Below are 17688 nucleotides of genomic sequence, written 5' to 3' on the forward strand. Positions count from 1 at the left end.
AGCAGAGATAGCTGCAGGGCAGGATGGAGGTGTAGTGACAGAGTTGTGTGTGGGGTCAGTACAGGAATAGCAGAGATAGCTGCAGGGCAGGATGGAGGTGCAGTGAGAGCTGTGTGTGGGGTCAGTACAGGAATAGCAGAGAGAGCTGCAGGGCAGGTTGGAGGTGCAGTGACAGAGCTGTGTGTGGGGTCAGTACAGGAATAGCAGAGAGAGCTGCAGGATAGGATGAAGGTGCAGTGACTGAGCTGTGTGTGGGCTCCGTACAGGAATAGCTGAGAGAGCTGCAGGGTAGGATGGAGGTGCAGTGAGAGAGCTGTGTGTGGGGTCAGTACAGGAATAAGAGAGAGCTGCAGGGCAGGATGGAGGTGTAGTGAGAGAGTTGTGTGTGGGGTCAGTACAGGAATAGCAGAGAGAGCTGCAGGGCAGGTTGGAGGTGTAGTGAGAGAGTTGTGTGTGGGATCAGTACAGAAATAGCAGAGAGAGCTGCAAGGCAGGATGGAGGTGTAGTGACAGAGCTGTGTGTGGGGTCAGTACAGGAATAGCAGAGAGCTGCAGGGCAGGATGGAGGTGCAGTGACAGAGCTGTGTGTGGAGTCAGTACAGGAATAGCATAGAGAGCTGCAGGGCAGGATGGAGGTGTAGTGGCAGAGCTGTGTGTAGGGTCAGTACAGGAATAGCAGAGAGAGCTGCAGGGTAGGATGGAGGTGCAGTGAGAGAGTTGTGTGTGGGGTCAGTACAGGAATAGCAGAGAGAGCTGCAGGGCAGGTTGGAGGTGCAGTGACAGAGCTGTGTGTGGGGTCAGTACAGGAATAGCAGAGAGAGCTGCAGGGCAGGATGGAGGTGTAGTGACAGAGCTGTGTGAGGGGTCAGTACAGGAATACACAGAGAGAGCTGCAGGGCAGGATGGAGGTGTAGTGACAGAGCTGTGTGAGGGGTCAGTACAGGAATACACAGAGAGAGCTGCAGGGCAGGATGGAGGTGTAGTGACAGAGCTGTGTGTGGAGTCAGTACAGGAATAGCAGAGAGAGCTGCATGGCAGGATGGAGGTGTAGTGATAGAGCTGTGTGTGGAATCAGTACAGGAATAGCAGAGAGCTGTAGGGCAGGATGGAGGTGCAGTGACAGAGCTGTGTGTGGGGTCAGTACAGGAATAGCAGAGAGAGCTGCAGGGCAGGATGGAGGTGTAGTGACAGAGTTGTGTGTGGGGTCAGTACAGTAATAGCAGATAGAGCTGCAGGGCAGGTTGGAGGTGCAGTGACAGAGCTGTGTGAGGGGTCAGTACAGGAATAGCAGAGAGAGCTGCAGGGCAGGTTGGAGGTGCAGTGACAGAGCTGTGTGAGGGGTCAGTACAGGAATAGCAGAGAGAGCTGCAGGGCAGGTTGGAGGTGCAGTGACAGAGCTGTGTGAGGGGTCAGTACAGGAATAGCAGAGAGAGCTGCAGGGCAGGATGGAGGTGTAGTCACAGAGCTGTGTGCGTGCTCAGTACAGGAATAGCAGAGAGAGCTGCAGGGCAGGATGGAGGTGCAGTGAGAGCTGTGTGTGGGGTCAGTACAGGAATAGCAGAGAGAGCTGCAGGGCAGGTTGGAGGTGCAGTGACAGAGCTGTGTGTGGGGTCAGTACAGGAATAGCAGAGAGAGCTGCAGGGCAGGATGGAGGTGTAGTGACAGAGCTGTGTGAGGGGTCAGTACAGGAATAGCAGAGAGAGCTGCAGGGCAGGATGGAGGTGTAGTGACAGAGCTGTGTGTGGGGTCAGTACAGGAATAGCAGAGAGAGCTGCAGGGCAGGTTGGAGGTGCAGTGACAGAGCTGTGTGTGGGGTCAGTACAGGAATAGCAGAGAGAGCTGCAGGGCAGGATGGAGGTGCAGTGACAGAGCTGTGTGTGGGGTCAGTACAGGAATAGCAGAGAGAGCTGCAGGGCAGGTTGGAGGTGCAGTGACAGAGCTGTGTGTGGGGTCAGTACAGGAATAGCAGAGAGAGCTGCATGGCAGGATGGAGGTGTAGTGATAGAGCTGTGTGTGGGGTCAGTACAGGAATAGCAGAGAGAGCTGCATGGCAGGATGGAGGTGTAGTGATAGAGCTGTGTGTGGGGTCAGTACAGGAATAGCAGAGAGAGCTGCACTGATAGTCCTGTTCATGAATGGCCCAAACGAAGCTGAATTTCCTTCCCGCCTGTTAAAGTTAGCAGAGCATCAAGGCAAGTGTGGGCATCATGGAGGGTTCTGCTTTAACTGAAAGTTTTGTCCTCTCTGGGGGACGCCAGTCATACCTCAACTCACTGATAGCCATCCAGGCATCATCTTCCAGGGGCAACTGGATCTGGTCTATATCAGCGTAGTACAACGTCTTGCCATCCTGCAGCCACTCCACATCGGGCATGTCCCCCACGCCACCAACCACACAGCGGAGCACCACGTCCTTCCCCAGGGACGAGGTGATATTTCTTGGATTTTCCGAGAAGAATAAATCTAGAAGGACAGTGACATTATTACTCACTTGATATATTTTTATTGACACTGAATTTTTTCTGAAGGAAGAGTAACATGTCGAGCTAAATGTGAATTGGTATGTTGTAACGTTGCAATGTGGAAAATCAAGAAATAGTATTTTACAGCATACAGAGAATTGTCCCGGCATCACATGGGGTAGACACAACAAGCAGTAAAAAGGTAACTAAAGGTTTATGTATTACAGTTAAAAGCTCACTGAGAATCTTGTGGCGGCAAACGTAGTGTAGGAACAAAATAGAGAAACTCGTATAGGGGAGAAGGCAAGAGGGAGGGAGTTGGTTTTATATATATATATTTTTTTTATTTATTTTTTTTCAATTCTAAATGTTATTCACGTTCATTATAATTACACAGTTACATTGCACAAAGTAATGAGAAGTTAAACATTGCATGGGAGACAATGTAAGGCGTCTATGTTTGATAACGATGAGTTGGGTCAACAAGTGGGGTAGAATTTTAAAAAAAAGAGAAGAAGTGGGTGAAGGGTGTGGGGGGTGAGGGGGAAGCAGGGTGGAGCTGTGAGTGTCCCATTCTGTATCACATACTAAAAGATAATGAAAAGTGTCATTTTTTGCAGCTACAATAACAGCTTATTAATAAAGCTACGGTAATTAGTGATCAATAGTCCTTCATGTTATACAATCATATAATGAGAGCAAGGCAACGCTTTAAACAATTTCCCTTTCTCAGAGTCTCAAGCAGGTGGCTCAGTGAAAGCCAATAGTCCCAATCAGGCACACACACATACCTACACAGATACACACATACACATACTGGCACACAGATACAGACACAGATACATACACCAACTGACACACACAGACACAGATACATACACCAACTGACACACACACACAGACACATACACCAACTGACACACACAGACACAGATACATACACCAACTGACACACACACACACACACACATACACCAACTGACACACACACAGACACATACACCAACTGACACACACACACACAGACACATACACCAACTGACACACACAGATACATACACACATACCTAAACATACACAATGACATACAAACTGCAGTTGATATATTATTATCAACCCCCTGCTGCCATACCTTTTGCTGCAGGGAGGTAAATTCCTGGGGCTGGCTGAGGCTGATGGGTTGGGAGTCTGCCTGCAGAGCTCTTTCTCCTCCTTCCTCCTCTCTCAGAGTTTCTTCCCAGCCCACATGGTCAAAGCTGGGAGGAAGTAACAGATAGATAGTCACTTCCTCCCAGCAATTGCCCTGATGCTCCCCCCTCGGTCCGCCACTGGTCCCAATATATCAGAAAAGCTACACGAGCAGCCATCTGATTTTCAAACCGTATCATTGTATTTCATTCAGGGAGAGTAGAGGAGGGAAAATAGGGGTAAGTGCACCGCCTTTATTGGTGTGAGTGTTCTCCCCGTTGGTATGTCAGGGACGAAATACCCTACTCGTGGGTGTGTGGCTGTGCCCCTCTATCCCATGCCAGCTCTAGAAATGTGCACATTGTTGTGTATTTTCTTGCTGATTGTTCTAATAAGCTAGTTTGGGATATTTAGTTTTGATGGTGTCTCTGTAGAGGCCCACATTCTCGCTATCAGAGTGAGGAAAGCTAGACGAATATATAATACATCTCGACCCTTTGGTAATTAGGGGCTTGAGGAGTAATCGTGTGCTCTCTGGTGATTGAAGGAACCGTAGTCCAGTGGTACGATCAATAAGGTCTTTGACAGATGTCCAGTGGGAGGATAAAGCCAGCCTGACGTGTAGCATTGGGAGTAGGTTATATTAATAATAATAATAATAATTATAACAAAGGCGTTAAGAAACCCAGGTGCAGTCAAACTCTTCATGAGGGATTTTTCCTCGAAAGGGGTAATCTGACCAGGAGGCCAAATGTGGGGCCATGAGAGACTCCGTAGCACAACTCCTCTGAGCCCTGGCAAACTGATTGCAGGGGCGACTGACTGATTGCAGAGGGGATCAGCCTGTATTTTGCTGCCTCTATAGACGTTCAGTTAACATATTCTTATATTTAACAATCTACAATGGAAGAGAACGGCGTGCCGGGCCCACAATCTCGCCAATCGTGTGGATAATCTAACGGCAATTATTGGGAAGCCCCCCTGCCACAGCCAATCCAATATCTCCTCCTTCAATAACAATAGGTCCCAGAAATGCGGTCCTGTACCATCTAGTGTAACTCAGTTCCTGAATCGCGGAAGGAACTGAACTCATATTCCTTACTATCGTCTTTCCACGAAAACGACGGCGATTTACAAGCCATCAGAGACAGCCAGTGAAAACAAAAGCACGGACGCCAAGAGATTATGATGGCAGCAACCAGCAATATATTGTCTCCTTTAGGCAGTTTGATACGTTCTCCTTAGTTGAATTTTACAGTTTGATTTCCCGTTTCATACAATGCAGTGTTTATTTAATAAATCCCATTGCCTTTGATTTGCAGAGTGAATGCCAGCTTTCTATTATGTAGAAATGAGTCCTCTGAATTGTCTGATGGCGCGCTGTTCCCAGCATGGATTACACTATTGGCGTCCATATTACAATTGACACTGACTGTACCTCCAATCCAGAAAAGGATCTGACTGTCCACTTACCCTATATCCCTGGCAAGGATTATATTTATTTATTTAGAAAATATTTTATCAGGATGGATACATTGAGATTTCTCTCGTTTTCAAGCATGTCCTGGGTCTTTGACCACAAAACATTGCATTGTTACAATAGGATACAATATAATATTACAAAAATACAATATACAAACTATAAATACTACACACATATATAAATGCAATACATAACAGGTAATACATTTATTCAACCATGACAGGTGCATTCTGTGCTGAGGAATATTGCCATAGATCCCTTAAAAGATTTTAGATAGAATGGAGATTTGGCTGTATTATAAACTGGTGCATGAGAGCTAACAGATAGCTCTTTCCTTGTGAGTGTACTTCCAATGATTCTATTTTCCACCTTTGGCTATATCACACTATTGGTTCTTTCTGTATGCCTATTGTCTTAACATATCACAGAACCTGAATCTGTGAGGCTATCAGACGGCTGTTTCAAGTATCGGTTCTACCACGATTCCTCCTGTATTATAAAGAATTTTTTGGAACAATCGTGTATCACCTATAAGACCATCTTAACCATACACGAGACAATATTGCTTATTGGAGGCTTAGAGCAGCCATCGCAGTGTGAATCACCTCCAAAACACATTAGTCAAAAGTGTTTTAATTGACTCAACTGTCACTAATACAAAGTAATTAGCGGATACTATTGGTGTGGATTATTGTGAATTACTAGCGGTCATATCGCACACAGCAAGACAGAGAGAGCTGTCCCCCTGACTCTGTCCTAAATGGCAATGTCCTGAAATGACTGTTGCACTGAGCAGCGGCCTTTGACCGATTAATCCCTGCACTTGGCTCACAGGCCTCTTTGGAGGCGATGAATCGGCCTGTTTATTCACTTGTTAGAGGAGTCTCTTTCCTTGCGGAGAGTTCTCACCACTGACTCACCCCCCAAATATCAGAGCCACATCGTCTACTGTTCTCCATACAAAGTCTTCCAAAAACACAGTGTGCCGGGAACAGGGTACTTTTCATACCGAGTACTTATTATAAGGTCATTATCACCATTTAGATACAGAGTTACATGTTTATATCAGTGTATAGATACTCGGTATTATTATACAGAGCGGCGTGTTCATTATCACTGTATAGATACTCAGTATCATTATACAGAGCATGGTGTTCATTATCAGTGTATAGATACTCCTTATTATACAGAGCAGGTTGTTCATTATCAGTGTATAGATACTCAGTATTATTATACAGAGCGGTGTGTTCATTATCAGTGTATAGATACTCAGTATTATACAGAGCAGGGTGTTCATTATCCGTGTATAGATACTCAGTATTATTATACAGAGCAGGGTGTTCATTATCAGCGTATAGATACTCAGTATCATTATACAGAGCAGTGTGTTCATTATCAGTGTATAGATACTCAGTATCATTATACAGAGCGGCGTGTTCATTATCAGTGTATAGATACTCATTATACAGAGCGGTGTGTTCATTATCAGTGTATAGATACTCATTATACAGAGCGGTGTGTTCATTATCAGTGTATAGATACTCATTATACAGAGCGGTGTGTTCATTATCAGTGTATAGATACTCAGTATCATTATACAGAGCGCTGTGTTCATTATCAGTGTATATATACTCAGTATCATTATACAGAGCAGTGTGTTCATTATCAGTGTGTAGATACTCAGTATTATTATACAGAGCGCTGTGTTCAGTATCAGTGTATAGATACTCAGTATTATTATACAGAGCGACGTGTTCAGTATTAGTGTATAGATACTCAGTATTATTATACAGAGCGACGTGTTCATTATCAGTGTATAGATACTCAGTATCATTATACAGAGCGCTGTGTTCATTATCAGTGTATATATACTCAGTATTATTATACAGAGCAGTGTGTTCATTATCAGTGTGTAGATACTCAGTATTATTATACAGAGCGCTGTGTTCAGTATCAGTGTATAGATACTCAGTATTATTATACAGAGCGACATGTTCAGTATTAGTGTATAGATACTCAGTATCATTATACAGAGCGGTGTGTTCATTATCAGTGTATAGATACTCATCATCATTATACAGAACGGTGTGTTCATTATCAGTGTATAGATACTCAGTATTATTATACAGAGCGGTGTGTTCATTATCAGTGTATAGATAGTCAGTATCATTATACAGTGCGGTGTGTTCATTATCAGTGTATAGATACTCAGTATCATTATACAGAGCGGTGTGTTCATTATCAGTGTATAGATACTCAGTATTATTATACAGAGCGCTGTGTTCAGTATCAGTGTATAGATACTCAGTATTATTATACAGTGCAACGTGTTCAGTATTAGTGTATAGATACTCAGTATTATTATACAGAGCGGTGTGTTCATTATCAGTGTATAGATAGTCAGTATCATTATACAGAGCGGTGTGTTCATTATCAGTGTATAGATACTCAGTATCATTATACAGAGCGGTGTGTTCATTATCAGTGTATAGATACTCAGTATTATTATACAGAGCGCTGTGTTCAGTATCAGTGTATAGATACTCAGTATTATTATACAGTGCAACGTGTTCAGTATTAGTGTATAGATACTCAGTATTATTATACAGAGCGGTGTGTTCATTATCAGTGTATAGATACTCAGTATTATACAGAGCGGTGTGTTCAGTATCAGTGTATAGATACTCAGTATTATTATACAGAGCGCTGTGTTCAGTATCAGTGTATAGATACTCAGTATTATTATACAGTGCGGCGTGTTCATTATCAGTGTATAGATACTCAGTATTATTATACAGAGCGGTGTGTTCATTATCAGTGTATAGATACTCAGTATTATTATACAGAGCGGGGTGTTCAGTATCAGTGTATATATACTCAGTATCATTATACAGAGCAGTGTGTTCATTATCAGTGTGTAGATACTCAGTATTATTATACAGAGCGCTGTGTTCAGTATCAGTGTATAGATACTCAGTATTATTATACAGAGCGACGTGTTCAGTATTAGTGTATAGATACTCAGTATTATTATACAGAGCGACGTGTTCATTATCAGTGTATAGATACTCAGTATCATTATACAGAGCGCTGTGTTCATTATCAGTGTATATATACTCAGTATTATTATACAGAGCAGTGTGTTCATTATCAGTGTGTAGATACTCCGTATTATTATACAGAGCGCTGTGTTCAGTATCAGTGTATAGATACTCAGTATTATTATACAGAGCGACGTGTTCAGTATTAGTGTATAGATACTCAGTATCATTATACAGAGCGGTGTGTTCATTATCAGTGTATAGATACTCATCATCATTATACAGAACGGTGTGTTCATTATCAGTGTATAGATACTCAGTATTATTATACAGAGCGGTGTGTTCATTATCAGTGTATAGATAGTCAGTATCATTATACAGAGCGGTGTGTTCATTATCAGTGTATAGATACTCAGTATCATTATACAGAGCGGTGTGTTCATTATCAGTGTATAGATACTCAGTATTATTATACAGAGCGCTGTGTTCAGTATCAGTGTATAGATACTCAGTATTATTATACAGTGCAACGTGTTCAGTATTAGTGTATAGATACTCAGTATTATTATACAGAGCGGTGTGTTCATTATCAGTGTATAGATACTCAGTATTATACAGAGCGGTGTGTTCAGTATCAGTGTATAGATACTCAGTATTATTATACAGAGCGCTGTGTTCAGTATCAGTGTATAGATACTCAGTATTATTATACAGTGCGGCGTGTTCATTATCAGTGTATAGATACTCAGTATTATTATACAGAGCGGTGTGTTCATTATCAGTGTATAGATACTCAGTATTATTATACAGAGCGGGGTGTTCAGTATCAGTGTATAGATACTCAGTATCATTATACAGAGCGGTGTGTTCACTATCAGTGTATAGATACTCAGTATTATTATACAGAGCGGTGTGTTCATTATCAGTGTATAGATACTTAGTATTATTATACAGAGCTGTGTGTTCATTATCAGTGTATAGATACTCAGTATTATTATACAGAGCGGTGTGTTCATTATCAGTGTATAGATACTTAGTATTATTATACAGAGCGGTGTGTTCATTATCAGTGTATAGATACTCAGTATTATTATACAGAGCGGTGTGTTCATTATCAGTGTATAGATACTTAGTATTATTATACAGAGCTGTGTGTTCATTATCAGTGTATAGATACTCAGTATTATTATACAGAGCGGTGTGTTCATTATCAGTGTATAGATACTCAGTATTATTATACAGAGCGGGGTGTTCAGTATCAGTGTATAGATACTCAGTATCATTATACAGAGCGGTGTGTTCATTATCAGTGTATAGATACTCAGTATTATTATACAGAGCGGTGTGTTCATTATCAGTGTATAGATACTTAGTATTATTATACAGAGCTGTGTGTTCATTATCAGTGTATAGATACTCAGTATTATTATACAGAGCGGTGTGTTCATTATCAGTGTATAGATACTCAGTATTATTATACAGAGCGGTGTGTTCATTATCAGTGTATAGATACTTAGTATTATTATACAGAGCGCTGTGTTCATTATCAGTGTATAGATACTCCGTATCATTATACAGAGCGCTGTGTTCATTATCAGTGTATAGATACTCAGTATCATTATACAGAGCGCTGTGTTCATTATCAGTGTATAGATACTCAGTATCATTATACAGAGCGGTGTGTTCATTATCAGTGTATAGATACTCAGTATCATTATACAGAGCGGTGTGTTCATTATCAGTGTATAGATACTCAGTATCATTTTTACAGAGCGGTATGTTCAGTATCAGTGTATAGATACTCAGTATTATTATACAGAGCGGTATGTTCAGTATCAGTGTATAGATACTCAGTATTATTATACAGAGCGGTATGTTCAGAAAATCATTTTCTTTCATCCTCTTTTATTGCTTCCCCTCTCGTTTCCCGTATTTATTTTTACTACATGACACACGATTAACCCATCGGGTCACTTTGTTTCGTACGTGACTGTCTCTTTAAACCATTAACCCTGCGGCTGCCAGTCTCTGTAACCTATTTACTAGCTGCTTTTCTCACAGACCTTTATTTTTCATTGTGCTGAAAACACGCCCAACAAACAGTTCTCTCACAGCTGGAAGGAATGTCTTTTGTTCTGTGTATCTGACTGGAGGGCCCAGTCTGGGCTCTTACAATGCTCTGATCGCCACATTAACCCCATTCTGGGGCCGTCTCCACAGCTAGTGTCACTGAATCGCACGGTTTAGTAAATGCGACCCCTTTAGGGAGTGAGATTTGTACCCTAATAAGGTCAAATAAGCAGCAGGAATCTGACTGGAGATCCCTTAATGTTTGAAGCCCTCAAGGAATGGGTGACTCAGATCTGTGGTGCCAGTCGAATTAACCAGTTCTTTTTTTTTCCGATGAATTAAAAAAAATAAAAATAAAGCATTAATACTGCACCAATTCCTTAAATATCAGCTTTTTAAGTTTATCTTGAAAATGTTTGTGTATCAATGTGTGACTTTTTATTTTGAAGCAAAAATGAAAACATCATTTTTATTTATAAAATATTTTTTTCAGGAAGGATACTAGGATAATATTTATTTTGTTTTCACTTGTGCCCTGGGTGTAATATAACAACATAGATGAAAGTGTGCGGTGATGACTATGAGGCCCTTGTTTACAGACTGATGTTAAATATCGGCCTGTAGCCGGAGGACTGGGCAGACATCTGGGAAACAATTACCTCCCTCACAATTTGTGTAACCCGCAAGGACACGCCTTTAGGACATTATTTTGTTGACACGTATAAAAATCGTTTTTTGATGACCTGCACCTGTGGTCACCCCAAAACCCAGCAATTGCTTTATTTGTAAAACACCAGACAAGTTCTGGGGGCCCTAACCCAGAGTGAAAACAAATCAGATTCTAGATACAGAGATAGGCAACCTTCGGCACTCAAGATATTGTGGACTACCTCCCCCATAATGCTGGCAAAGCATCATGAAAGGTGTAGTCCAAAAACATCTGGAGTGCTGAAGGTTGCCTATGCCTGTAATCTAGAATATCAACCAGAGAAGAACTGTGGAACCCCCACAGCCCCCACTACTGCTGTTACGTCCAGTAAAACAGAGAGGCCATGTGATCGGACAGGCTAATAGCGGTCACTACATGGACAAATCATTCAATTCTACCTCTTATCTCTCTACCTGAACTCTAATATCATCTTCTCCATTATTCGTTGAGTCACGGCGTGACAGGACGACAATATACCTCTTCTACTGGCCTCTAGTGATAGAGATTGTCCTCCAGTGATAGAGAGTAGCCAACAGTGTCAGACACTAGCATCCAGCGATAGAGAGTAGCCAACAGTGTCAGACACTAGCATCCAGCGATAGAGAGTAGCCAACAGTGTCAGACACTAGCATCCAGCGATAGAGAGTAGCCAACAGTGTCAGACACTAGCATCCAGCGATAGAGAGTAGACAACAGTGTCAGACACTAGCATCCAGCGATAGAGAGTAGCCAACAGTGTCAGACACTAGCATCCAGCGATAGAGAGTAGCCAACAGTGTCAGACACTAGCATCCAGCGATAGAGAGTAGCCAACAGTGTCAGACACTAGCATCCAGCGATAGAGAGTAGCCAACAGTGTCAGACACTAGCATCCAGCGATAGAGAGTAGCCAACAGTGTCAGAAACTAGCATCCAGCGATAGAGACTAGCCAACAGTGTCAGACACTAGCATCCAGGGTTGGAGACTGACACTCAGGGTTGGAGACTGACACTCAGGGTTGGAGACTGACACTCAGGGTTGGAGACTGACACTCAGGGTTGGAGACTGACACTCAGGGTTGGAGACTGACACTCAGGGTTGGAGACTGACACTCAGGGTTGGAGACTGACACTCAGGGTTGGAGACTGACACTCAGGGTTGGAGACTGACACTCAGGGTTGGAGACTGACACTCAGGGTTGGAGACTGACACTCAGGGTTGGAGACTGACACTCAGGGTTGGAGACTGACACTCAGGGTTGGAGACTGACACTCAGGGTTGGAGACTGACACTCAGGGTTGGAGACTGACACTCAGGGTTGGAGACTGACACTCAGTGATGGAGACTGACACTCAGGGATGGAGACTGGCCTCCAGGGATGGAGACTGGCCTCCAGGGATGGAGACTGGCCTCCAGGGATGGAGACTGGCCTCCAGGGATGGAGACTGGCCTCCAGGGATGGAGACTGGCCTCCAGGGATAGAGACTGGCCTCCAGGGATAGAGACTGGCCTCCAGGGATAGAGACTGGCCTCCAGGGATAGAGACTGGCCTCCAGGGATAGAGACTGGCCTCCAGGGATAGAGACTGGCCTCCAGGGATAGAGACTGGCCTCCAGGGATAGAGACTGGCCTCCAGGGATAGAGACTGGCCTCCAGGGATAGAGACTGGCCTCCAGGGATAGAGACTGGCCTCCAGGGATAGAGACTGGCCTCCAGGGATAGAGACTGGCCTCCAGGGATAGAGACTGGCCTCCAGGGATAGAGACTGGCCTCCAGGGATAGAGACTGGCCTCCAGGGATAGAGACTGGCCTCCAGGGATAGAGACTGGCCTCCAGGGATAGAGACTGGCCTCCAGGGATAGAGACTGGCCTCCAGGGATAGAGACTGGCCTCCAGGGATAGAGACTGGCCTCCAGGGATAGAGACTGGCCTCCAGGGATAGAGACTGGCCTCCAGGGATAGAGACTGGCCTCCAGGGATAGAGACTGGCCTCCAGGGATAGAGACTGGCCTCCAGGGATAGAGACTGGCCTCCAGGGATAGAGACTGGCCTCCAGGGATAGAGACTGGCCTCCAGGGATAGAGACTGGCCTCCAGGGATAGAGACTGGCCTCCAGGGATAGAGACTGGCCTCCAGGGATAGAGACTGGCCTCCAGGGATAGAGACTGGCCTCCAGGGATAGAGACTGGCCTCCAGGGATAGAGACTGGCCTCCAGGGATAGAGACTGGCCTCCAGGGATAGAGACTGGCCTCCAGGGATAGAGACTGGCCTCCAGGGATAGAGACTGGCCTCCAGGGATAGAGACTGGCCTCCAGGGATAGAGACTGGCCTCCAGGGATAGAGACTGGCCTCCAGGGATAGAGACTGGCCTCCAGGGATAGAGACTGGCCTCCAGGGATAGAGACTGGCCTCCAGGGATAGAGACTGGCCTCCAGGGATAGAGACTGGCCTCCAGGGATAGAGACTGGCCTCCAGGGATAGAGACTGGCCTCCAGGGATAAAGAATGGCACTCAGGGTTGGAGACTGTCCTCCAGTTTTGGAGATCATCTCCAGTTAAGTGATACATATCCTCTTATTCTAATTAATCAGAAAGCCATTCAATGAATAAAGCTAGTGAGAGCGCCCATTACAAAGTCAGAATGTATCAAATTCTTCTGGAAAGTGATGGTTAAATCTTGTCATTAATGTGATTGTATTTATTAGAGTGTTCTAACTGCGAGCTACAAATTATGGTTTTCTTTGGAGCAAATTATTTCGCAGAAGTCTCCATTTTTTGAGTGACGGGGAATAAAAAGTTTGACACTTTTATACCTTTACTGGTGACAAAATGACTGATAAATCCATTGTGTCACTGAAAATGGGCACATATTAAAAAATAACCTATATTAAAAAATATGACATAAAAAAAATAAATAAAAAAAATAAAAACGACAAATTTAATTTACTGCGTCAAATGATTAGCCTGAAAATTTGATGTAAAACTGTCGGCAGAATTTTGCCAAGTCTCCCCCAATATTTGTACTGCTCTTCCTCACCTGCGATTCACTCCGTCTATGCCATGTCAATAGTTTACGATGCCATTAGCTAAACGTTTAATACAAATTTAAAGAAAAACAGAGCATCTCACTAACAAACGGTTTTAACTTCCAAAGACGCGAGTGATATTTTTTTGTGAGTTTGGCAGTTTATCAAGAAATGTTTTTTGGGGGGCGTGGCCTGGACGCTGATGAAAATGGCCGCATAGAACGAGTGCTCCGCACCCCGGCGCTCAATAAAGCCCTGTAATCTGCTACAGCCCCGATCTCGGAGCAGTGAACCGTGCCCTGAGCACCCCCTTTACCACGGCCGAATGTCCAGCCGCAGAATTACTAAGAAAAAAGGCACCACCGAAGCATTATCCGTGGCGAACATGTTTGCCGCCCAGAGGCCTGCTGCACGTGGCGTGCCCTCGACTGCAAGCCCCGGTGCCACTCTCCTCGAGGACCCCCTCCGGGCCCACGACACCCCATCGGAGGCAGCTTCTAGTGCCATCCTACAGTCCCTAGCGGACGTTAAAGGATACCTGGCCGAGGAAATCCAGCGCACGGCCACAGAGGTAAAAGCAGAGATAGCCGCCATTGGAGGCCGCACAACCCGCATCGAGCTGCAACTCGGCAAGGCGGTACAAGCCCACAATCAGGCGGTTTCCGTCACAAACACCCTCCTTACCAGAGTGACGAACCTGGAACTGGAGCTTGAGGACGTCTCCAATCGCTCCAGGAGAAACAATCTGCGCATACGTGGATTACCGGAATCGGTGGCGGATGCGACCCTTGAGGAGACACTGGTCGCCTGCTTCAAACAGAGCCTCCCCGACATCCCGGCACATCTGTGGATGGTGGACAGGGTACATAGAGCCCTGCGGGCCCGAGGACCAAAGAATAGCCCGCCCCGTGATGTTATCATCAAATGGCACTACTACACGACCAAGGAGGCCATCTTGAGACACAGCAGGACGACTGCCTTTGCCCACGAGGAGACCAGCTTCCAAATTTACCAAGACGTGGCGCCGGCCACTCTGCTCCGACGGAAGGAGTGGAAACCGGTCACTGATTTGCTGAGAAACAACGGCCTGCGCTTTGCCTGGGGCTACCCGTTCAAGATATTGGTCTTCAAGGGCCCCAGGCCATCGGTGCTGCTTCCTACAACGGACATACCCACGTTTCTGGCTGATCTGGGCTTGGACTTGCCGGATGACTTCCAGCCCCCACAGTCGCACACAGGGACTCTCGCCAGGCTAGACTTTGCCGCCGAAACCCAAGATATCCAGCGGGAATGACGCCGGGAGGGGCTCCATTGCAGAAGGCAGGGGGACCTGCTACAGCCTTTGGACGCTTTGATATCACTTAAGTATACAGAAATGCCCTGGTTTTACTCTGTTTTTGGTTTGTGTTAGACTTAGGTTCCTCTCTTTCCATAAACTCTGATAATGGGGGAATATAACAGTGTGGGGACATGTCATCAGATGTATGCTACTACCCCTGAAACCCTCTGCTACCCTGGGGGGCACACTGGGCTTTAGTACCGAGGGGATTAGCTTTGATGCTCCCATAGTTAGCTGATGCTGCATGATACTTCAGGGGACTGAGATAGCAGCCGCTGCTCCTTATGCAATGTTATAATGTATATTTTATATGCTGGTAGTCTGTGGGCAAAGATAGTGCGCCCTGAAATGCCCTGACACCGGGAGTTTTCATCCCATAATTCTGGTCCCGTTTCAACCTGATGCTAGCGGTGTGAAGGCAGGGTACAGGTTGACACTGTTTAATGGGCTGGGAGGATACCATGATACGGCGTGCTTTGGCACTCCAGCACGGGCCTCTGAGAGGGAGGTGATTGAGAAGTGACTTCTGTTGGGGGGGGGGGGGGAGGACTTGATTGTGGAGGGGACGCCTTGAGGAGGCAGGTTATTATTAATAGTTTATTTTCGCTAACGACCAGCAGGGGGAAAAATTATTGAAAAAATAATATATATATATATATATAATAAGAAATTACCCAAAAAAAAAAAAAAAAAAAAAAAACCACGCAAGAAAAATAATGGGGGAAAAATCATAAAGACAAAAAAAAAAAAAAAAAAAAGTAACGGCACAGAAAATGACAGACAAATGACCGCTTTCCACATAATGAGCAAGATGGCAGAGGGGTATGCTGTAGATGGCGGGAAGCAGGGGGCAAGTACCCTTATACAAACAATAGAGCGGGACGCAGGCCACACTGGCTGATTGGCCGGTGGGTGTGAGCCCGCCTCAAGGCAGAGTCACAGGGAGGGGGTGGGACCCTGACTTAGACGCGCCTGTTGGGCGGCTTCCTCTACATAGCTGGCGCACATGCAGCCTCTCTGGCGGGTGCTCCTGTGGATGCGCGCAGGGGGGTGGGATGACTCACGGTGCCGCTCGTGCCTCGTGGCGCTGCGGGGATATCCTGGCGCGGCTCCCTGGGTCTTCCCCCCCTCCCCCCTCATTGCTAACAGGGCTCAGGGATCGGGAGCTGGTATACAACGTCCTTAGACGTTTCGCTCTGATTGAGCAATGCCGGGGTGCTCTTCGGCTGAGTTTCCCCCCCGTTTTGAGGTGATTCCCCTGACGCGGAGGTGACCCACCCCCAGAGCTCCTGGCATAGTATAAGTCCCGGAATTGTACAGTACAGTGTATATAAGTGTTTTGTTCTAACGTTGGAAATACCAACGTAAATCTCGCTCTCTCTCTTTTTCTCTCCTTCTTTTCTCTCTCTTTTTTTCCTCTATAGCCCCCTTTTTTTTTTCTCCCATACCCTCTCTCCCTTTACCTCTCCCCCGACCCCTCCCCCCCCCCCCCGACCCAACCCACCACACCCGGACCTGCTGGGGGAGACGACTAGGTCGCCTGTCTTGGACTAGCAGGGCGTGCGGACAACCGCACACACATAACCAGGCATAGTACATTTCCAAGTAACTACACGAAATGGAACTAAAACTAACGTCACTAAACGTTAACGGGCTCAACAGCCCAAATAAACGACGGCTTCTCTTCCGTGAACTCAGACGGCAGAAGGCCGACATAGCATATATTCAAGAAACCCACCTCTCACGCATCTCAGGGCCACAGCTCACGAACCATGTGTACACCAGAGCATACGCCTCTAGGGCACTTTGTAAGAGGAATGGGGTTGAGATACTGATCCATAAAGATTGCCCACTCGCTGTAACTCACACATATGAGGATAGAGAGGGGCGGTACGTGGTCCTGTCAGGCATGCTTCATTCTAACACATACCATCTGATCAATGTCTATGCGCCCAATGTCCCTGACAGAGCATTCTGGACAGACCTGGAGACACTGATCCTAGGACTTCCCAGGGGAATCCTGCTATTAGGTGGTGATCTCAACGCCACACCTTGCCCAGCAGCAGACAGGGGTGGAGGCCCGGGACTACCTAGGTCCCAGAATAAGGGAGGACAAGACAAACTCTTCAACGCATTCCTAGACCACACGGGCCTTCTAGACCCTTGGAGGATACAGCACCCGAGTGTACGTGACTACACTTTTTACTCAGCTGTCCACACCACTTATTCCCGAATAGACATGTTCCTAGTTAACTCGCTTGCCATGTCGTGGTTGAAAACCTCGGACATAAACCTCATCAGCTGGTCCGACCACGCTGACATTGCCATAACCCTAAAAGTGCCGGGCCCCCATACCTCCTGGAGGTGGAGGCTCAACGCCTCCATACTCA

The 17688-nt window shown here is 45.6% G+C and overlaps 1 protein-coding gene across 2 annotated transcripts in view; it reads right to left on the reverse strand.

Moving 5' to 3' along the window:
• Positions 1-17688, reverse strand: part of AXL (AXL receptor tyrosine kinase) — an 83144-nt gene that overhangs the window by 48411 nt on the left and 17045 nt on the right. For both annotated transcript variants that reach the window (XM_063431311.1, XM_063431310.1), the window contains exon 2: positions 2265-2463. In XM_063431311.1, coding sequence (XP_063287381.1) covers positions 2265-2463 — 199 coding nt within the window. The remainder of the gene's footprint in view (positions 1-2264; positions 2464-17688) is intronic.

The sequence above is a fragment of the Pelobates fuscus genome, chromosome 9 (genome assembly GCF_036172605.1).
Source record: "Pelobates fuscus isolate aPelFus1 chromosome 9, aPelFus1.pri, whole genome shotgun sequence".
NCBI classification, from domain to species: Eukaryota; Metazoa; Chordata; class Amphibia; order Anura; family Pelobatidae; genus Pelobates; species Pelobates fuscus.